Raw genomic sequence first — 21,025 nt, forward strand, 5'->3', positions numbered from 1 at the left:
GTTAACGCCGACAACGCCAGGCTGAGAACGCGGGAGACGACGGTATTGGCGGCACAGAAGGAGACATCGACGACGGCAACGCCGTCAAACTACTCATCTTTGGCGTCCTCATCTCCCCAGCCTCCTCTGCGAAATCCCTCACCCTGCTCGTCCGCTGCACTGCGTGTCATGCGTGCTGCTCCGCTCGCGGTCCCTCCACTCGTCGACGGCTTGCGAGAGCCGAGAATGAGGCGGATGAGGGAAAGGATGGGGATGATGCAGATGCGCCGAGGGATAGCCATGCGACTCCGTATGCGACGCATACCCCACCGGCAAACTCTCCGTCGACGCAGCAGGCCTCGCAAACACCAACACACTCGGATCCATCTCCACCGGACTCTCCGTCTTCCTCACGCCGTCGTCGCCGCCCCCACTCGCCCGCCTGAGCGCCTCCTGTTCCTTCGTCTCCACCCCCAGCCCGCTCAGCCCAGGCGGCAGGGTGGCGCTGCAGACGACTCGCCCCGGACTTAGCAACGCGCGCCGCCTCGCCTCGCCGGGGCTGATCTCTCCCTCTTCCTCGTCCGACGAGGGGGCTGAAAAGGTGGTATACGTAGAGGCGGTCATGTGGGAGGAGGTCGCGGTGAGGTTGGTCGCGGTCGGCACGGGGGATGCATTCACCTTGCCGTTGACCTTTTTCGGGGGTGGTTTGAGGCTGAGATCGGGATGGGCATGGACAAAGGCCCTAAAGCTCTTATCGGTCTTGACGTCGGGTATCGTCCAGGGGAACCTCCTGAGGAGCATGCAGCAAAAGATGATGCCGACGCTCCAGACGTCGGTCTTCCTCGGATCGTACTCCTTTTGAGTGAGGACCTCTGGAGCGAGGTAGGGGTCGCTGCCGACGACGCCTGTGGCGAGGGTGGGTGATGAGCCAGGGTAGTGAAAGACGGTGGCAGTGCCAAAGTCGATGAGTTTGACGACGTTTGAGGAGGTCATGACGCAGTTGTCGAGTTTGAGGTCGCGGTGGGCGAGGCCGAGGGAGTGGAGGTAGTCGACGCCGGAGATGATCTGGCGAAAGACGCAGTAGATTTCTGGACGACACATTTTGTGGGACATGACGACGGAGAAGAGGTCGTAGGGGGCGTATTCCATGACCTGAGTAGAGGGTTAGCAGAAAAGGGCAGGGGAAAAGGAAAGGAGGCACCTCGTAGTAGTGGCCGTGATCGCTGACGATGTCGACGGTCTGGATGATGTTGGGGTGTTTGAGGGTGGAACCGACGCAAAACTCAGCGGTGACCTTTTTCTGGTACTCTTTTTCAGACTCTCCGGTACGTTTTGGACGGAACTCTTTTACGGCAAAGATGGAGCCTCCGTTCTTGCTGCTGGCCTTTATGAGACGGACAGTGCCGCCTGCGCCTGAGCCGAGGACGCGACCCCACTTTCCGTACTTCTTTGAGAGGTGGGCATGTGTTGCGTCTGAGAGGGAGGGGATGGGATGGGGAGAAGAGTCGATTGTGCTGGAGGGAGAGTGTGAGATTGGGAGTGAGCTGGCAAGGGAGGAGTGGGAGGGAGAGGGGGTTTTTGAGTGTGGCTTTTGTTTTTCCTTGCGGATGAAGGAGGGGAGACGGTGGTGTGATTCCCTGTGTGGGATGGTGTGCCTGTGGTGACGGACATTGATGGGAGAGGAGGGAAAGTCGAGACCGCGACGCTGCTCTGAGGGGAGCTGATGGGGATCTGCGGGGGTGTGTATGGTGGTGTGGGGGAGGGTTGAGGCTGGGGAGGTGTTCTGGGAGGATGCGGAGGTGATTGGGTGGCGGAGGTGGGGGTGGTGGTGTGGGATGTGGTGGTTGAGGAAACGCTTGAGGTCGTGGAGTGGGCCCTGTTTGGGGACGGCGGGTGTGGAGGGGGGAGAGGGGGGATGCGAGTTTGATATGCGACGCCTGAACCTGGACGTGAAGTTGGGAGGGTCGGGGGGGGTTCTGGGCTGGGACGAGGAGGAGGGGGAGTGGTCGAGGGGGGTTCTGGGCTGGGACGAGGAGGAGGAGTGGTCGAGGGGGGTTCTGGGCTGGGAGTGGTCGGTTTCGTCGTCAATGTCGATGGGACGCATGGGATTGGCAGAGAGCATCGTTCGTGGTGGAGAGAAAGCAAGGAGAGACTCGGATGGTCACTTTAGTAACCACCTCGGTCCGATACACACACGCGACTCTCCCTGGACCCCAGCCACTCCATCCCCGCCGCCTCTCTCCCCACATGCCGTCACCCTCCCTCCATCCGTGCCCCTCGGATGAACCAACCGTTTATTGGTCACGCTCGGCATCTCCTCCCTCCCGCTGAAAGGGGAGCAAGCGAGGAACCCTCTCCGCCATCATCCATTTTCGTGTCATACTTGTCTGTTTCAACTATTCCATTATCTCGCCCTTAGCCCCATCTCACACCTCTTAGAACCTCCATCAGATTCACCACTAGTGCCTTGGCCCCTCCCCTCCGACAATCGCTCCCTCAGCATATGTAACGCTTGTCTGCCACAGCCGCCACGATTCTCCCCAACCATACATGAGTTCTTGAGCGCAACGGCGCCGGGCCTCAACACTCCCCGGGGTCCCTCCCCTCCATCCATCCGTGCCGAGCGTGCCTAAGCACTCTACAGAATTTATCTCTTTTGGACGAAAAGCCGTTTTACGATGATGGGCAAGGCGTGCGTGCTGTGCCTTTGATGCATATACATTGCAGTCCATCGGGCGCAAACGGATGTTCATTTATACTCGGTTGATTATACGATGTTGTTCCGAGTCGTGCTTGCCTGGGATCGTTGATGCTGGTCATGATTGACGATTTGTGATTGCGATTTACGATGCCGATTCACAAAAAACCGTCAAGTACTGATTCTGATATGATCACTCTTGTAATTAGGCATCGAACGAGGTTCTTCTTGGTCAATTGCTTTTCTTTCTGTTTTTGTCGGGCTTGCGTCGAATCCAGCCGAACATCATCTCATCAATGATCAAGAAACACTCGCGACAGAAACTAAAGCATGTCTCTCCGAGTCAAATATGTCACTGTCGAGGAACAGAACGAGCACCGCAAGTCCCCACCTCGACTCGAGTGGCGCGTATATACGATGTGACAAGATTGGCAGCGGTACTTATCGCCCTGTGCATATGCATCATGCATTTAGCCCGCGCCATACCATATGATATCATACGATGATTCAGATCGGTGCTTTCGTGATGGCGCTGTCACCGGGCGCGGTTAGCGATAGGGGCCTGTCCTTCTTTCCTTCGTCCGCGGTGCATAAGCCCAACCATCATCTGATATCACACTTGGCGTCCCCAACTCCGTCCTACTCTCCTTCCTACACCCCTTCTGCAGTGTCGCCCACCCGCAGTCTTCCTTCCACGTCATCTGCTCAGGGGGGGACAGGTCCTGTGATGGATTGCAGGTTCATCTTACACTAAATTGCCTCAGATGCGGATGAATCATATCATCAGTTCAATCTTGACGCCGTGACATGAACGCAGAGCACTCGACTGAGCACGCCTCAACTCGACGCCCAAGTTAAGAAACAGACGCAGAAACTCAGCACCACATCGAACTCTCACTCAAGCCCAACACACCAAATCACCTCCCCACAACCCTCCGTGGACCATCCCCAAATCAACCAAGCCGACGGTCGTACCCCGTTACGTACCCCAGAGCTCAGAACCAACATACACCATACCACTGACTTTTTCTTGCGAAATATCTATTTGGCAACTCGAAAGAGAACGCCGAGAGAGGCCAAGTGTCAGGTATACCACCCGTGCCTTCGCCCGAGCCACGGGGTAAATGACGTCCCTACATTATGCTACTACTGTCGTTTACTTTTAGTTTACTTTGTTATGATTTGATTTGATTTGCGCGACACAGGTCAAAGGCCAAGAAGCTTGCTATTATAGTACCATCATGTGGTCTCTGCACCCGGATGGCACACTCGGAAGCTCGAGAGAAGGACGGGGTGCGTGATGCGATACAAACGTTAATACTGCGGGGAGTGTCGATGGAGAAGCAGATATCAGAATCAGAATCGCGCTCAACGGACAACACGATTCTTCAAAAAGCCTCAAGCTGCCCAACCCCCCTTTCTCTCCGAAACCGAAACCTGAAACCTGAAACGCGACCAGTGCGTCTTGCAACTGGCTGATATACAGCTTCTGCACGAGTTAGCTTAGCATTTCCGCCGCCCAGTCGAACGTCCGAGTCCGTCCTGGTACATCGTCAACCACCCTAGCTTTCGCCCGGTATGGCAAGTACCAAGACTCCCTCTCCCTCTCTTACTTTTTCTCCGAGAAGGCCCACCGCGATAGGGGCAGGACGAGAATCAAGTCGATGAACGAACGACATCTGGACCAGACACCGCACGGCCGCCCATGCCCGCCGCATCATCGCAAAACCCCTGCCCCCAGGTACATCGAGCACGGCTTCACCAGCTCAAAAGCAGCAAAAACGGTCCGCTCGGACGTTCGTCGGGAGGGTGCCCCCAACGCCCGCAAGTACCCAGCAGCAGTGTTCACATGGTCCTGCCGGCGCTACGACGATACCACTGATACGAGCCCCATCTGCCCCATTCTGCCCATCTCAGGCTCAAGAACTCGGTGCAAAAAATCACTCACGACCGACCCGTTTTCTCTCTCTTCCCTCCACTTGCAGCAGCACCGAGTAGGGATATCTTCATAACTCGTAGAAAGAGAGCCCTCGGACATCAAAATGGTCACGCTCTGAGCATCTTTTTTTCATTTTTTCTTGACTTCTTTCACTAAACTGGTAATTCTCCATCCCCCCTTTCCCAGCCCTCGACACTCTCTCATCCCAGATCGTCGGCATCCCGCTTCCGCTTCATCTCTCTCGATACTTTATGCTGCGCTGACTCGTGCTTCGCAAGCTCCATAGGTACCTTGGACACGGGGCTCTTTGATATTTCTGTATATACAACACCCACCCCAAGCCAATGCATAGCGAATGCCGCATGAGGGACGTGGGGAAAACGTTCGTTAATATGTCGAGGAAGGGAATTGTAGCCGTTGATAGCAAGAAAAGGGAGAAGGTGGACGGATGAGGAAGGCGTGGCAGGGACGGCAGACGGCAGACGGCAGCGGCCAAGGCAAGGGGTTATACGGAAATAACGGCGAATGGTGATGCAGAATGAAAAAAAACGCATGTCAAGTAAACAGATGGCGAATACAGTGAGCAAGCATGATTAATAAATATTTCATCAGAGGGCACGTACCTTGCTTGAGATCGTACCTAGAAGTGGCGAAAACCAAAGATAACATGAGCATATGCGATGGTGATTCGGATCAGATAAAGATAGCAAGCCGGAGAGATAAACGTACATCACTTCATCATCGTCATTCGTCAAGAACGTGATCGACGTTCCCTGCTTTCCTGCTCGTCCCGTACGACCTAAGCGAATAAAATCGCGTAATTATCAGCCCGAGTGAGTCGAGCGAACAAAAAAGAAACCGATCGCACCGATACGATGGACATATGCCTCAATCGTGCCAGCCATTTGGAAGTTGATGACAAGACTGACGTCTTGCACGTCGATACCACGACCTGCGAGATCAGTGGCGACTAGAACGTCGCTTTCCCCAGAGCGTAGTGCCTGTAGAGAAGCTTCACGCTGTTCTTGGTTTTTGCCCGAGTGCAACGTCGCCGCATTCCACTAGCGATAGTTCAGCATACAAAGCACCAGCAAAACAGATAAAATAAGGTACGCACGCCCGCACGAGATAGGTCCTTCGCCACCATATCCGCAGTCTTCTTCTGGTTGACGAAAACGATAATGGGCGAAGCATACATCCCGCTGTTCAAGATCTCCAGCAAGCGTTGCCTGTACCCACATCAGTAACTTGCGCCAAGGCTGCAAAACGCAGGAAAATAAAACCCACTTCTTCTTCTCGTCTCCGCTCACGAACTCGACTCGTTGCTCGACAGTGTCCACAGCCCTACCAGCCTCACCGATCGTGATGATGGCTGGTTTCTTCAAGTACTTCCGCGCAAGCCTTTCGACAGCTGGAGGCATCGTCGCTGAGAACAACGTCGTCACGCGCGTACGCCCTTTCTTGACCAACGTCTCTCCATCAACGTCCATCTGCTCACCCATGTCTTCGCCCGCCATCGTTTCACTTGGGAGTTTGTCGAGGATGAAGAGCAAGTCCGTCTCGAAACCGAGGTGTACCATTCGGTCAGCTTCGTCCATGACCACATACCGGCATTGGGAAAGGACAAGGACGTGTCGCTCTAGAACGTCTTTGAGACGACCAGGCGTGGCGATAATGATTTCAGCACCTTCACGAAGGTTGAACTGTTGCTCTTCTACAGCTCGCTGGAGATTTCGGTCAATAGGGTATAGGAGACAAGCGTGAAATTTACTTACTCCTCCGACAATAGAAACACAATGGAACCCGAGTGGGGTAGCAAATTTCCGGGCTTCGCTTTCGATTTGTTGCGCCAACTCACGAGTCGGGGCTAGAATAAGAGCATAAGGGCCCAAATGTCTGATCTCGTCGGTAAACGGCGGCATTGTAGATATGAATGAAAGCATAGGGATGACGAAGGCTGCAGTTTTACCCGAACCTGCATAGATAGAACGTATCGTTAGAAGGTAAAAGAAGAAAAAGGTGTAGAACTGAATCTACACACCAGTTTCAGCGATACCAATGATATCACGATTTTGCAGACCAATAGGAATGGCTTGTCGTTGAATGGCAGATGGTTCTTTGTAACCAATTTTGGCGATGACATCCAGTATAATTTCAGGTATGGCAGACTCCGTCCATGAGCGTAGCGGATGAGGGATAGCTCCACCTAAAAAGGAACACGCTCGTCGTCAACTCAATATAGGAAAGAAAGTGAAACTAACCTCGAGCAGAAATACTGAAATCTTCTCGGAAAATGCGCCAATCTCTCTCCTTCATCTCATCCAACGACTTGTCGGACCAATGCCTCTCGTCAAGCCCAGACTTGGCTGCTTTACGTCGCTCCATAGAATCTGCCAAGTGGGTATCGAGAGCAGGACCTCTTCTTGACCCAGCTCCGCCATCGTCCATACCAGCAAGTCTACCACGTCCGAACATAACCTGAGCCCCCTGACGATGAGTTCCCACAGCTACAGGCGAGTCTTCTGCAAACGTATCGTCTTGTTCGTCCCAGTCGAAAACGAACTTTCGGTCGTTCATTTTGCGAATCTTGCGCTTCTTCTTGTCGACACCCAAATACCGAGAACGAATGGCGTGGAGGTCATCGTTGGTCATGGGGGGTACGTATGGAGTCGAGGATTCGGGAAGAGTCGACTGTCCATTAGGGTTGGATGGGACCGGAGGAGGAGGCATTGAAGAAGAGGGAGCTGGAGAGTTTGTTGTGGACGCTGGACCAGATGGAGGGGCTTTTCCACGATCTGCTCGAGGGCCTGTTGGTACATTTTGATAGTTTTTCTGAGCTTGAGGAGGTCGGTGATCAGGGGGAGCCCGTCGGTCTCTATTATCTCGTGAATCACGACCATCTCGTCGTGCATAACGGTCTTTGTCTTTTTCGGGATGCGCATAGCGATCGTCATCTAGAATTCATAAAAGGAATGAACGGTCATGAGGTGTAAACCCTAGGATGAGATTAATGACTGACATCGACTACCACCACCACCAGCGCCATACCTAGACTGATTGCGCTCTCTCTGTCTGACCTCCTCCGCGTCTCGCTCTAGTGTATCCCTGTCCTGCTTTGATTTCTCATCTCTTTCTCGTTGTTCTCTGAGCTCCTGAGCACGTTTAGCAATGGCAATCGTTGCACGTTCCTCTTTTGATAAGAATTTGGGCTACATTTCGGATAATAATTAGTGTTGAGCATGTGCATCTTGAAAGACAACTCACTTTCGAGGCAGCCTCCTTCTCCTGTCTCTGCTTTTGGAGGAGGGACTCGATGGAAAGAGGTTCCGCTTTAGAGGTCATGATGGCACTGAAGAAAGGCTCTCGTCCGAATGCGGTGATCTTGTCCCACACCCACTGCCATCACGTGCCTCATCTGTGCCCCGTTGCATGAGCGTAGCAAACGGCTTGTTGAGGTCGTGCAGACCCGGGCAATCCAGAATCTTTCATCGCCCATCTTTGCGGTCTCTTTTTCATATCAGATTCATTCTCAATCGCTGCTTTTACTTTCTACGCCCTTATCATGAATCAAGACATCCTCGCTCGCGTCCAGTCGCCTCGTCCAGAGACGCCAGAACCTGCCTCTCGACAGGGGAGGCGAAATGCGCCTGGCAGCGTGCAGCTACTCGACGACGATGGCGCTATATCGAACAAGGTATGTCTATAGTCTTATATCTTTGACACCTGATATCGAACGACGGAAGTTGCATACTTGATCCTAGCTCGAGGCTTGCTTGATGCATATATTCGCCAAGTACTGCACACCACAACCCCCGTCTACCGCGAATTCCCAGAGAAAAAGCTTGGCCATGCTCGTCCCTCCAGAGGGCTCTTATCTCACTCCAAAAGGCCTCGACTCGTGGGCTCGCGATACGAATGGCGCTCCTTTCTCCGACGAAACAAAAGAAGAACTGGTCGAGTTTTTAGATGTAACTGATGACGGTGGACTGACGTGAGTTTCTGATATGTCATTGCCAAATAAAATTTAGTAGTTATGCTAATGCATGCCGCTTTTGTGGACCAGATTCAAAGGCTTTCTTCAGATATACCAACTACAAACGGAGAGTGACGAGGAGGAGACTTGGAGGGATCTGGTCAGTCAGACAATAATACATCTTGCAGCACGCTCTCTGAAATGTCTTACCAGTCCAATCACGGCTTTGATCGGACACTAAAGCTCGTAGCTACACGCCGAGAAGACGAGGCAGAGGATAACAACGTACAAAGTTTTGCTAGGTGAGACCACTATAAATGTTCAGCGCTGTAAATTTTACTCATTACGATTACATAGGCTTATGGAAACGAACGGCTCTTCTAATCCATGACTGTTCCCCACAACTCTGAGTTCGCGCTGGCAACCAGAGAAAAATGACTGGCATTAATCGCCGTCGCTCACGATGTCAAAGCTAGCCCCTTGCTTGCCTAAAGTGTTCAGGCCATAACGTTATTTGCACTTTTTGTGGATGTATTCATGTTAAATGTATGACAGTCATGACTTCAAAGATGATGCCGTTAAAAGAGCAGTGTACAATATAAGTGCAGTCGCTACGCAACCCCCCTTGAGCTATTAAAATTCCGATGCATGGGACTGTGCATTTCACGTTAGTTGGCAACGCTTTCTAGATTCTCGCGCTGTGGGAACTCCAAAGTGAGTTTCCAGATCTCTACTCCTGCCCAGTCATCCTTGTGCCATTTCAACCCCCCCTTTTCCATGGCTTTTGCGACCTTCTTGTGAGGAATTCGTTCCACTCGAAAGCCCCATGTATCTCTGGCATCTAGGAGAGCTTGGTCGATGAGAGATGAATCTCGACGCTCAAGACAAAGATAGACTGGTGGTCCACGGGTCCGAGGAGGTGAATATGCATGAGCTGATGCAATGCACAAAGCTCGAATGGAACGCAAGAGGGGCTGAGTGAGCTCTGGACTATATAGTGTATCTGACGAAACGATAAGATCAAAAGGCGGGTTGAGCAAATGCACACTGCTGCCAGATGGGGATGGTGGATTCAATGGACCTGCAGCAGCGATGACATTGTCGTTATGCCAGGTCCAGTGGTCAGGAGGAACAGTCCAGTCGAGTTCGCGGACCTGAATAGAACCGGCATTGATGGGTAACTGAGCAGAGTTCGCAGCGATATTTTGGAGAAGAACGGTAGAGGTGACGTCCTTTACGTCCGTTGCAAGGACATCGCAGCCCAGAGAGGATAGAGCGAGGCTGAGTTTACCGGACATGGAAAAGGGATGATAAAGTGAGACGCCTTCTGATTTTTAGATGAGACGCACGCCATTAGGCCAATACCACTGCCCAGTTCCACGACCCTGGGAGGGTTTGTGTTTGCGGTAAAAAGGCGTTTGTGTATGTCTGCGAGGAATAGCGAGAGACATTGGGCCCCCAGCCAAAGAGCTGTGCCGTTTGAGCGCCCGTCGTCGAGCTGGGAAAGAGAAAAAGAAGAGATTCCAAAAGAATAAGAGAGACTCCTGAGATGCTTTGTATGGTGCGCTGGTAAAGGTGCCATGATGGTAAAAACACGAGGAGACAAGCGATCCCGTAAAAATGGCTGTATAGCCTTGTTTTGATTCCGAGTGGGCAGCGGCTACACCGTATGCATGCATAAACCTGCCCATATCTCCACGTTCCTCTCTTTTTGCTTGCTCTCGACAGTGCTGGATTTCCTTGCTTTGGGTGTCTGTTCCGTTCAAGGCTTGCTCCGAGCGCTGGGCCTTGTTGGATCATCACCAATCGCGCAATGAAGGCCCTTTTTCACCGCCTCAACAGAGGACTCACGAAAGAAAAGGATAAAGATTCAGTAAAAGACAGAGATATAAACTCGACCCCAACCCAGAGAGAAAAACAGCCTTTGCAGCTTGGCCCTCTCCCAGAATGGCCCCCTCAACGCGCCACGTCGACCCCGCCATCCCTCACATCCTTCAAGCCTCTCCCCGACCTTACTGCCCGCCCTTTACCCCCAATTGAAGAGCCATACCCCTCCGACTCCCCCACCAACGAATCTCTCTCCACAACAACTCCCCCACACACCACAGAACCCTCTCTCCGTGCTGAGGACAGCTCCGTTGGCCTGGGCATCACTGGCGCACCCTTGACAGCAGAGCCAGAGTCAACTGGTCGCAGCTCGAGAAAAACTACAAACGGGAGCGTCAAGGCCGCAGAGGGGAATAGCGATGTCCAGAAAAAAGTCGCTTTCCTCTCCCCTCCTCCTACTCCTTCAGGACCATCCAATGACCGGCCCTTGCCAGAGCCCTCAAGTAATGGATCTACATCGGGCGCTCCGTTGAAAACGTCGTTGTCGCGTTTCCAGGCAGCACATGGTAAGGATCCTCGTGGCTCTACTTCTACTGCAGCCTCAGCATCTAGGACAGATGTCGGTTCCACAAGTAGGGCTACTGGCTCTGGCGCTTCTACAAAGGCAACTTCCACCCGGACTGCGACATCTCCGTATCCTCAATCTGTCCGATCTGGCACGCCTTATTCTCAGATGTCCAACGCCAGCAGCCGTATTCTGGCCGTCACTTCTTGGAGTGAAGGAGCCGAAGAGGACTTGGTATCTAACCTGGGCCCCAGAGAGCGCACACGACAAGAAGTGTTATGGGAAATTGTGGCGAGTGAAGAAAGGTATAGATTATTTGACAATCTTGCAACTAAGCTTACACGTCTCTTCAGATACGTCAATGAACTGCTCAAAATGAAGGAGACGTTCATCGAGCCTCTCCTCCATCCCTACGCGTCACCTCCAGTCTCCTCGACTCCCTATACAGATTTCGAAGAATATTCACGCATCGACTCTCCTCAAGAGTCTCTGGAACAGCTACCCATCGCGGCTCGCTTCATGTCGCCCGTAGGCTACCGGTCCGAGGGTGCCTCTGCAACCACACCGAGTTCGGCAAAGAAGGATGACAAGGATAAAGTGTCACAGACACCCAATATCGATGGGGAGTCATTGGAGACTGATGAGGAGGACGAGAATGATGATCAAATGGGGAAAAGCTACCGCTCATCAAGGAAACCAAAAGATACCAAAAGTTTAGCCGCCAAGCACAACCACCCTCGATCCCCTTATCGTAGTGCCTCGAAAGCTGCTAAGACTAGTGAGTCGGTGCCATTCCCTTCACGGTCACACCATTCTCTTCCTCCGCCACCCCGTGTGAACCCGATGACCGCATCATCTCAGTCTCTGGGTCGACAGTCTATCCTGATGGAGCGCGAGAGAGATCGAAACAATAGCGGAGGTCAAGCATCCGTAGCTGATCGTAAAGCTACTCCGAATCAAGGGTCTCGAGTTTTGAGGAAATTCAAGAAAAGTCAGACTCGATCGGACACTCTCGGTAGTGCCGTTCCTCCCCACCAACTGCCAGAAGATTTTCGTATCTGCTTGGAGGTTATTGAGAGTGGGGTGCTGGATGGGCATGCCAAGCTCAGCGAAGGTTTGAAAAAGAGATATGATGAACAATATCCCCTTGTGCGGTCTCTGGCGGACGTGTTCGTATCGAATGTTGGTTTATTTCATTGCTCACCTTTGATCCCACGTTTCTAACCTCCCCCAAATTAGTCTCACATCTTCCAGGGCTATGCAACTTACGTGCTTCATCTGGAGCGCGCTCTCGAACAAGTTGATAATGCCCTATCGACTGCTAGTGCTGCTAAAAAGCCTAAGAATCAAGACTCTGCAGAATGGCTCAAAGTTTGCAAGTATCTGCAGAAACTCGAAGAAAATGCGTGTGATAAAGGCGAGACGGGCCTTGCTATCACGCTCTCCAAGCCATTCCAACGCCTGCTCAAATACCCTCTACTATTCCAAAACCTGCTCTTCCATACAGACCCCAGTACATTCGAGTATGAGAGCACACTGCAGATGGTCGCAGAGGTCGAAACTATCGTGCGAAGCATCGAGGATGAGAAAATACAGAAGGAAGATAGAGACAGAACTAGAGATGTTTTCGCGCGAATCGAGGGTTTGGACAAGGTCAAACAGCTCGCTATACCGAAACCTTCGAGATTGTTGGTGGAAGAAAGGCAGATACTAGTTCCTGCTTCTCCAAATGGATCTTCAAAGGGAAGTAGTCCTCCTTCCGCCTTGAATCCTAGAGCCGTCAAAGGTAAAACATCATTTAAGCGCCTGAGTGATGTTTTAGGGACTGGTACTGGTGTTGGAGGGAAGAAAGACTTGTGGCTTGTGGTGTTCAACGACGTGGTCTTACGTTGTCAGCGCACCGGCACGACATCTCTACCATTGGTCGCCGCGACGAACTCCAGAACAAACTCTCTACCAGAATTGCAAGGCAAAGCCAAGTACGCCTCCACTGGACGACGCAATTCACATACGAAACCTCGCAACCTATATAAGTTTGTCAAGGTAGGTCGATCCAGATAGTGTTGCCATATCATTTCACCGTTTGTGTTCCTTCAGATCGAGACTTGGGTTATTGGAGACGTTGTTCAGCCAAACGAAGGAGTCGTCTCGATGGAAGAGTAAGCTTTGTTCTTCTTTGTCATCCTGTTCTTGTGGTGTTTAATATGCTTGTAGTGTTGTACGTTCGAAGGCACAAGTACACTCTGCTACTGCTCAACAGCCAAAAATCGTGCCTCTTCCCGACGACGACGAAGAGGAGGGTATCGAGTCCGATGACTCCGACAAGAAGAGCAAAATGAGTTTCTCTTACTGGGGAGCAGACAAAGTCACATTGCAAAAACCAGTCCTCAAGCCTAAGCAACACGGTGCTATCGGTACCACTCGGCGTGTCTCGCCAGGTACTTCATCATATGGCAGAGAGTCGTCTGCAAATGCTAAATTCGGAACACGTCTTGTCTCTGGCGACCAAACATCGCCTACAGCACGTCCCGCAAGCCGACGCACTCAAGGAACACCCAGCACTCGCACGCGCGTCGCACCCTCAGAAGATGGTCACTCTATGAAAGCAACAGTGACGAGACCTGCATGGGACACCAGCACTCGGTCCGCTCTTACGCCCACTTCAAAGCGTCCTCGCCAAATCTCCCAAACAAGCTCTGCCACTCGCGCTACTACCACGACTACCAAACAACCAGTTCCCCCTTCTCCGTCTGAGGATTCTGGGGTAGGCTTATACCGTCAGATGTTGGTTCAGGATCCATCATTAACCCAATAATTTTAAGCTTTAGATATCAACTATTCTTAATACCTCTTCATTATCAATCACATTGTTCATTATATCTTGCAATACCTACCCTCCTTTTTTCCATGGTCAGCACCCCCTTACCTTGTCATGCCATTCTGCTTCTGCTATGTCATCTAGTACTCTCTGTTTCACGATACCGTACCACTCGTTGCTTCACATGCTTTTCTTCTTATCAGACATTATTTGTGGAACCTACATTGACATCGTTCAAGCTCTCGCTCATCTAATCAACTGCCTGGCCATATAAACGACTTGGCTACTTCCTTCCTATTTCTTACAGTGCTAGTTTTTGATCCAGCTAGTCCAGATGTATCATTGCTATGCTTTAGTTCAATCAATCCGTTCCGTACGCCGCGTTATGAATGCTAACACTCCGTCCGCTTGGATCCGCTGAACAGCCCCAATCACCTCGAGGAATCCACCTGAAGATGTGTGATGCCAAGGTCAGATGGAAGTCGTACCACTGAACAAAAGTCATGCGCTTACCGCACTGCTGTCCTTGCTGCAGCCTCAAGGGGGAAAAGGCCTGCCCGTGAAAGGATAGAACAGGCTGAGTTTCAACCCTACACAAAATTAAAGATAGTTGAGCGCACCATCAAATATCTCTCGAATGAAGTACGCTTCTTTCGTATCAGGTGTTTCAAGTGGCCATCGTTGTGCACGGTCAGAGAACTCTTTATCCGATACCACCGCCGCAGCATGATCTTTTATCCTAAGACAAGGTTATCGAGCTATCTGGAGGCTAACTCGAGGAATACACATACCCGTCTATCCAAGAATATCCCACACCATCTGAAAATTGCTCTTTCTGACGCCACAAAATAGACTTTGGAAGATAAGGCTGGTGACCTTTATCAGCACGGTATGCACCATTTCTTGGCAAATTACTATACCTTCCCATCTGGTGAACAGTCAAAGGCTTTCCTCAAAATATACTGAACAAAGTTAGATTTTCACGATCATGAAAGTGGTCAGGCGCTACAAACCTTCTCCATTTTCGGGCGACCATCCGCATCGACCTCCTGGGAAGCACCTTTGGAGAACATCTTATCTTTTGCATCGATATTCATGGCGACTTCTAAAAAGGCCTTATCAAGGAAAGGAACCCGCGCTTCCAAACCCCAAGCCATGGTCGACCTGTATAACGTTTGTTACTGGTCACACACAAGAATATCATAGACACTAACTTATTGGCACGAAGACAGTCGGAAGTATGTAGGTTCTTCACGCGCCTAACAGTTTCCTGGTGGAACGACTGACTGTCGGGGGCTGCGTGGAAGTATAGATAACCTGAATAACATTGATTAGATGCAACGCGATGATACAAGTTTTACGACGTGCATTACCTCCTAGAATTTCGTCACTGCCCTCTCCACTAAGCACCATCTTCACACCCATGGCCTTAATCTTACGGCTAAGCAGATACATCGGTGTACTGGCACGGACGGTGGTTACGTCGTATGTCTCGAGGTGGTATATTACGTCGGGGATTGCATCCAAGCCTTCTTGAACGGTGAAGACATATTCATGGTGAACAGTGCCAAGATAGTGTGCTGCTTTTCTCGCCGCGAGTAGATCAGGAGAGTTCTCCAAGCCTATGGAGAACGAATGGAGCTGAGGCCACGAAGCTAGTGTTGCTGTATCGAGGTGCGATAAGTAAGAGCCAGCTATCTTTTCTGGTTCCTAGCTTACCTTGCTCAGTAATACCATCAAATCTGGAAGTAGGGGTTGGTGGTCCACTTTGCGCTTCCTTGAGCTTTCGCTGCCGTGCTTCATATTGCGCTTGAGCCACTTTTTCCGTTTCCCGCGAGGCGATTGCGGCAATCAAGCTGCTGTCGAGCCCACCACTCAGAAGCACACCATAAGGGACTTCGGACATCAACCTCTTTCTCACTGCTGCTTCGAGAGATTCTCGCAGGAGCGTATAATCTACAGGTGTTGGCGGCGTCAGGGCATCAGGAGCATCCCCAGTCCACCAGGATGGGTGGAAGTAGCGCGTTGTTGAGTTGTCACGACTATCGTAGACGTGACCTGGGGGAAACGATATGATGTTATCACATTCATCGACCAATGCCTTCAGTTCAGATGCGAAATAGACAGCCCCGGGGCGCTTTGAGCTCCAGCCCTGGTAAAGCGTGGTGATACCGATAGGATCACGAGCGGCAATGATCCTCGACGGCGATACTGATTCATCGAGCAAGACAAAGGAGAACATCCCATCTAGCTTCTGGCATAATTCCTTGTCGTATTTTCTATACTGCAATATGATGAGATGATGGTGGCTGGCACAGATAAAAACTACACGCATACCAGGGGTATAATGACCTCACAGTCAGAGTGAGTCTTGAATTTGACATCGGGACCAACGCTGGCACGAAGTGCGATATGGTTGTATATTTCTCCATTGACAGCAAGTATGACCTTTCCATCTTCACTCAGAAGGGGTTGAGCACCAGTATCTGGAAAATCCAGGCTAAGCGATCGTTGGATGACAATCACTGCCACCACGCTGTAGACTCAAGGAAGATTTCAACGCACCTACGCCGACAATAGCTAACCGTTCATGTACGAGTATACTTTCTTTGCCAACGTAACATCCAGACCAATCGGGTCCGCGGTGACGGAGACGTTTGGATAGTGCGATAAACCGCGTTCTATCAGCTGAAGGCTTTTCCAAACCATGTCCTGCGAGTATGCCACACATGCTGGAAGAAAAATGGGGATGCAGAAGAACCGAGTCAGTTTCACGCTGAAAAGCTGGCCGAAATTTTGAATCAGGAATATTGTCAGTGACTCGAGTCGGTCGCAAATCCGAGATAAGATAAGATAGCGATTTTATCGTATCGGAAAATAAACCCGAAATATATTGATCGGACATATAATGCCTAAGAGCGATATTCTATTCAAGTCAAACATGCTCTAACACTTCATTGCTTCATTGTGGACACAAAACATGATTTTACACAGGATATTTACGATAATTCATCCTTTAACCCCAGAGGTAAGCTTCTCCTCCTCCGAAGTACCGATCACCTTTGATTTCGTGCGTATTCATGACATGCTCGATCTCTTTCATATCATCTGCGGACAATTCCACATCTCCACCAACAAGGTTTTCTATAGTGCGCTTAGCGTGCCTAATCAAACCAATAAATACAATAAATACATGTGCTGATAGAAAATGGACGCTGCACTTACGATGAACCCGGAAGGGGAATGACATGCTTCCCAAGGGCACCTACCCAAGCGACGCTGAGTTGTGCGGGGCTGACATTCTTTCTCTTGGCAATGGCAGACAAAGCAACGACGATTTTGAAGTTAACATTGAAATTCTAGGCGACAAATAATATTGATCGTCAAAATGTTCATTCAAATGAAACGATCGAAAGCAATCACCTCTGGTTTGAAGCGGCTCAAATGGCGGCGCATGTCATCCGCTACACGTAACAAATGTCAACACGGTCATTGATGTAGATGAGCGGCCATTACTGACCAGGAATATCGTCTAAACTCTTTATCTGACCAGTGAGGAAACCCCTTCCTAGTGGCCTAGATGATCACTGTATCAATTTCCCATGCTTGGGGAAGGCGAACTCCAACTTACGAATAGGCTATGACGGCAATACCCAGTTCCTTTGAGGTGGCGATGACTAGGGAATGATTACATAGAGGGTAAGTACCAAGACACCACACACTGGAAACAAGAAAGGCACCTTTCTGGGTCTCTTCCTCGTACGACCATGGGCTGACTTCGATTTCAACAGCAGCAATAGGATGAACCTACACCGATATTATTAAGTGTCCCATTGAAGAATAGAAGCCACGTACAGCATGACCACGTCTCAGCGACTCTGCACTGCACTCAGACATACCGATGTGGTCGAATTTGCCCTCCTTTACATAACCGGAGAGTACTTTGATAGCATCCTCGACAGGGACCTTGGGATCAACTCTAGCACACTCAAAAAGGTCAAGACGCTTCTTTCCACGGAGTTTTTCTACGATAGTGTCGACACTCGCTTTCAGGTTCTCGGGACTGATTACATAATGAGTTAAGGGGATCCAAATCGCAGTGACAAGTGGCTTACGAAGAATCAGGTACCAAAGAAGTACGCCCAACCCCGCCCTAAGCGTTAAGTAAGTCCATCGAGTCCTAACAGTCAAGGGTAGGTGGAGGGACCAAAAGACTGACCTTTATAGAGAGGAAGGTCTTATCAGCATAGTCCGGATACTTTTCGAAGAATCGTGAGATCATTTCAAGGTTGGCAGTAGAACGGTTATGTCCGTAGAATTCCCCTATCGGACAAGATGGGGATGAGCTCCGAAATTGAATTAAGACGCAGACCGCAATCGAATCTTACCGCCATTGAGGAACATCTTCACACCGGGTGGGAGGGCATCGACACCTGCCTTGATAGACTCAAAGCACTCCTCGTCTGGAGTGGGAACTTCTTTCCAGCTATGCGACCCAGTTAATTAGTATCACACTCAATATAAACAGTAAAGGCAAGTACTCACGTCATGAACATCAAGCCATGCTGGTGCACATCCCTTAGCCTTAGCATGGGCATGAATTATGGAAATACAATTTTACTTACGCCGACTTTATTGACCACTACGTTGGAAGCGGTGCCTCCGAGGTTTGCAGTGATGAGTGTCATTGGATAGCGATTGCTGGAGAATGAGATATTGGATGTGATTTGAAAGCTGGTAGAGCGTAAAAAGCACAATAGTTTAGAGTCAGAGGACAAACTTGCCTGCTTATATATGTGCGGGGTAGATCACCCTAGTCTACCGATACTCCTTCGACTACCGTCCGATTGTACCTTGGATTGGACGATGATATCAGTATCACGTGTTCAAGATGACTTGAAGTTGCGGCTGCTGGCTACGTTGGCTAACGGCAACAGTCATCAAAGGGCAAAGTCAAGTTCTAAGGCCGTACGACACGCGTCCTCTGCCGCTGTATAACAAGGGGGAGGAGGGGATTCAAGAGCTAAAAGACTTTTAACGTACAAGGACCAAGTTTTAGCTTGCGATAGCAGCCCGTGTATCCCCCTGGGATAAAGGTAAGCTGACCAAAGCTGACCAAGTGCTGATACCATCGGCTCAATGTTTTCCAGTACAAAGATACCGCCGATTTTACTGAGTTTGTTATCTTTAGAAAAATGGGTTGGCCGAGGATTGTTGTGGCAAACAGAGATCACGTCGACGAGACATGGTTAATAATGAGCGAGATGGCATGATGGTCGTGTTCAAGGAAAAGCCCCGTTCCATCTTCTCTTACATGTCAGTTATAAGACTTGATTAGCCTCGCACCAAAGGGGGCCTTACAGGCTGGATAAAGGTGCCGTAGACAAGATCACCGAATGGGCTTGGCTTGACTGCCAACGAGCAATACTCACACCCAGCAGCTTCTGCTACAGAAGTGGACTTGGGAGTGCATCGTCCGTCGCCTAGCAATATCAGCTCCACGTGCACTCGAAGATCGACCAATGCGTCTGGGATGTTTATGTTTCCCACGGCCCGTGGTGCTTTGCAGTGCTGACTTTTGATCGCGTCACTTTGTCCCTCTGCTGTGCTCGGCACTAACAGTCCAAGACCGCAGCGTTCTTCTCCTCGCTGGTCTCACTATAATAAACGTCTTTCTTTCTCTACATCGTCTTTCCTAATGGCGCAAGACCGCTTGGCTGCCTTGAGAGTGAGCACCCACTTTGGACGTGCTCTTCAGGCGCTCTGGGGCTGACCATCCTTTACAGGCTCAAAGGCAGCAAAATGCTCCAGCCGACAGAGCTCAGGGAACCTACGAAATGGGGGTTCGTACGCACACAAACGACACAAATGGAGCTACTGATCCCATGTCCGATTACTATGCTGAGGTATCGTCTTATTCAACTCGCGCGCGTAATATTCAAATATTTATGTCATGGACAGATCACTTCCATTCAAGATGCCATTCAACAGTTTGATACCAACATAACAAGGATCTCCGACCTCCATTCTCGATCCCTCAATACTTTGGATGAATCTGCCTCACAACAGAATGCCACGCAACTGGAAGAGCTTGTGGCAGATACTCGGCAACTCAGTAATAGCATCAAGGAAAGAGTAAAGTCGTTGGAAGGGTATACGTCGTCTGGCGCCCAAGATGCTAAGATACGCAAAAATCGAGTAAGGACTCGCTCTTTCTTTCGCGTGCGCGACTTGACTTCGGTGGCACCCTCGCACAGACAGCATTTGTTCGATCTAAATTTATGGAAGCACTGCAGAGATATCAGGAAGTTGAGCGGCAGTATCGTGCGAAGTACAAGGAAAGGGTTGAACGCCAGTTCAAGATCGGTATGGGTTCACACGTTCGTCCGCCGACAGCGCTAATTTGTTTTTCGCAGTGAAACCTGACGCTACCCCTGACGAAGTCGCTGCTGTGGTGAACGATGACCAGGCTGGAGGTAGTCAGATATTTGCACAAGCAGTAGGTGGCCCCAATTATTCCTTCTATTTTTAAGTTCTGAGCTCTGTTGCAGATATCTTCTTCAAATCGATACGGCGACTCAAGGGCGGCCTATCGGGAAGTGCAAGAGAGACATCAAGATATTCGTCGGATAGAACAGACACTCACTGAGCTGGCACAACTCTTTAATGATGTGAATTTAAAATTCAGACCGAGGTTATCGACTCATACTGACTACTTGTAGATGGCAACGTTAGTGGCCGAGCAAGAGGAGGAGTTGCAAGGGATACATGATAAAGGAGAAACCGCCGCCGATGAAATCGAGAAAGGGTGTGTTCTGTATGCTCGCCCCTGTGATTTATACTTACCAGCTAAAAAGGCTCGCGCATACTGAAACTGCTGTTAAGCATGCTCGATCGGCACGAAGGAAAAAATGGATATGTTTCTGGATCTGCGTTATTGTTGCCCTGGCTGCCATAGGTATTGGTGTGGGCGTGTACTTTGGTCCAGGGGGGCCCGGCTACAACAACAGTCACAAAAGTCAAAACAATACTAACAACGGATGATGACATGGTCGGCACATGGTTCGCTGTTCGACCTTGGAGTCTGCGCACTGCGGAGCTGCGCTATCCCGGACACTGTAGTGGGCATGGACATGTTTGATACTGAGTTAGATACCCTATCCCTTCTTTTAAATCTGTTTACATTATGCTAGTAATTGATTGTTTGCCTTTCATGTGAGGATATC

At 50.4% G+C, this 21,025-nt stretch overlaps 8 protein-coding genes across 8 annotated transcripts; 2 read left to right on the forward strand and 6 right to left on the reverse strand.

Moving 5' to 3' along the window:
• Nucleotides 1-705: 705 nt before the first annotated feature.
• On the reverse strand, nt 706-1,453 carry SERLADRAFT_335944 (uncharacterized protein; the record flags this gene model as incomplete). Its single annotated transcript, XM_007321841.1, has 2 exons — nt 706-1,131; nt 1,181-1,453. Coding segments are annotated over 2 exons (699 nt in total), but the record flags the coding sequence as incomplete, so codon positions are not given.
• A 1,807-nt stretch (nt 1,454-3,260) lies between these two features.
• On the reverse strand, nt 3,261-4,416 carry SERLADRAFT_475407 (uncharacterized protein; the record flags this gene model as incomplete). The annotated part of the gene is made up of 1 exon (XM_007321842.1): nt 3,261-4,416. The coding sequence occupies one exon, from the start codon at nt 4,396-4,398 to the stop codon at nt 4,240-4,242; it is 159 nt and encodes a 52-aa protein (XP_007321904.1).
• Nucleotides 4,417-4,658: 242 nt separating this feature from the next.
• On the reverse strand, nt 4,659-7,958 carry SERLADRAFT_417400 (uncharacterized protein; the record flags this gene model as incomplete). Its single annotated transcript, XM_007321843.1, has 11 exons — nt 4,659-4,932; nt 5,240-5,256; nt 5,346-5,415; nt 5,485-5,677; nt 5,734-5,845; nt 5,904-6,340; nt 6,392-6,591; nt 6,658-6,822; nt 6,878-7,570; nt 7,636-7,825; nt 7,881-7,958. 11 exons carry the CDS (start codon nt 7,956-7,958, stop codon nt 4,817-4,819), a joined length of 2,271 nt encoding a protein of 756 aa, XP_007321905.1.
• A 110-nt stretch (nt 7,959-8,068) lies between these two features.
• On the forward strand, nt 8,069-9,212 carry SERLADRAFT_397956 (uncharacterized protein; the record flags this gene model as incomplete). The annotated part of the gene is made up of 5 exons (XM_007321844.1): nt 8,069-8,310; nt 8,360-8,607; nt 8,680-8,749; nt 8,803-8,891; nt 8,947-9,212. 4 exons carry the CDS (start codon nt 8,393-8,395, stop codon nt 8,978-8,980), a joined length of 408 nt encoding a protein of 135 aa, XP_007321906.1.
• Nucleotides 9,213-9,257: 45 nt separating this feature from the next.
• On the reverse strand, nt 9,258-10,171 carry SERLADRAFT_372744 (uncharacterized protein; the record flags this gene model as incomplete). The annotated part of the gene is made up of 2 exons (XM_007321845.1): nt 9,258-9,870; nt 9,939-10,171. 2 exons carry the CDS (start codon nt 10,169-10,171, stop codon nt 9,258-9,260), a joined length of 846 nt encoding a protein of 281 aa, XP_007321907.1.
• Nucleotides 10,172-13,199: 3,028 nt separating this feature from the next.
• On the reverse strand, nt 13,200-16,577 carry SERLADRAFT_475416 (putative asparagine synthase; the record flags this gene model as incomplete). The annotated part of the gene is made up of 11 exons (XM_007321846.1): nt 13,200-14,248; nt 14,313-14,352; nt 14,420-14,538; nt 14,591-14,667; nt 14,720-14,761; nt 14,813-14,963; nt 15,014-15,116; nt 15,173-15,463; nt 15,519-16,083; nt 16,137-16,285; nt 16,365-16,577. 11 exons carry the CDS (start codon nt 16,528-16,530, stop codon nt 14,161-14,163), a joined length of 1,791 nt encoding a protein of 596 aa, XP_007321908.1.
• Nucleotides 16,578-16,708: 131 nt separating this feature from the next.
• On the reverse strand, nt 16,709-19,375 carry SERLADRAFT_475422 (uncharacterized protein; the record flags this gene model as incomplete). Its single annotated transcript, XM_007321847.1, has 13 exons — nt 16,709-16,963; nt 17,025-17,158; nt 17,223-17,263; nt 17,320-17,375; nt 17,431-17,476; nt 17,540-17,606; nt 17,655-17,862; nt 17,915-17,952; nt 18,019-18,122; nt 18,188-18,285; nt 18,345-18,364; nt 18,425-18,533; nt 18,584-19,375. The coding sequence occupies 12 exons, from the start codon at nt 18,485-18,487 to the stop codon at nt 16,816-16,818; spliced, it is 1,023 nt and encodes a 340-aa protein (XP_007321909.1).
• A 17-nt stretch (nt 19,376-19,392) lies between these two features.
• Nucleotides 19,393-21,017, forward strand: SERLADRAFT_397969 (uncharacterized protein; the record flags this gene model as incomplete). The annotated part of the gene is made up of 8 exons (XM_007321848.1): nt 19,393-19,527; nt 19,586-19,705; nt 19,761-19,997; nt 20,057-20,165; nt 20,216-20,298; nt 20,351-20,470; nt 20,522-20,607; nt 20,657-21,017. The coding sequence occupies 8 exons, from the start codon at nt 19,498-19,500 to the stop codon at nt 20,841-20,843; spliced, it is 972 nt and encodes a 323-aa protein (XP_007321910.1).
• Nucleotides 21,018-21,025: the final 8 nt, after the last annotated feature.

The sequence above is a fragment of the Serpula lacrymans genome, assembly GCF_000218685.1.
Source record: "Serpula lacrymans var. lacrymans S7.9 unplaced genomic scaffold SERLAscaffold_12, whole genome shotgun sequence".
In the NCBI taxonomy this organism is placed as follows: Eukaryota; Fungi; Basidiomycota; class Agaricomycetes; order Boletales; family Serpulaceae; genus Serpula; species Serpula lacrymans.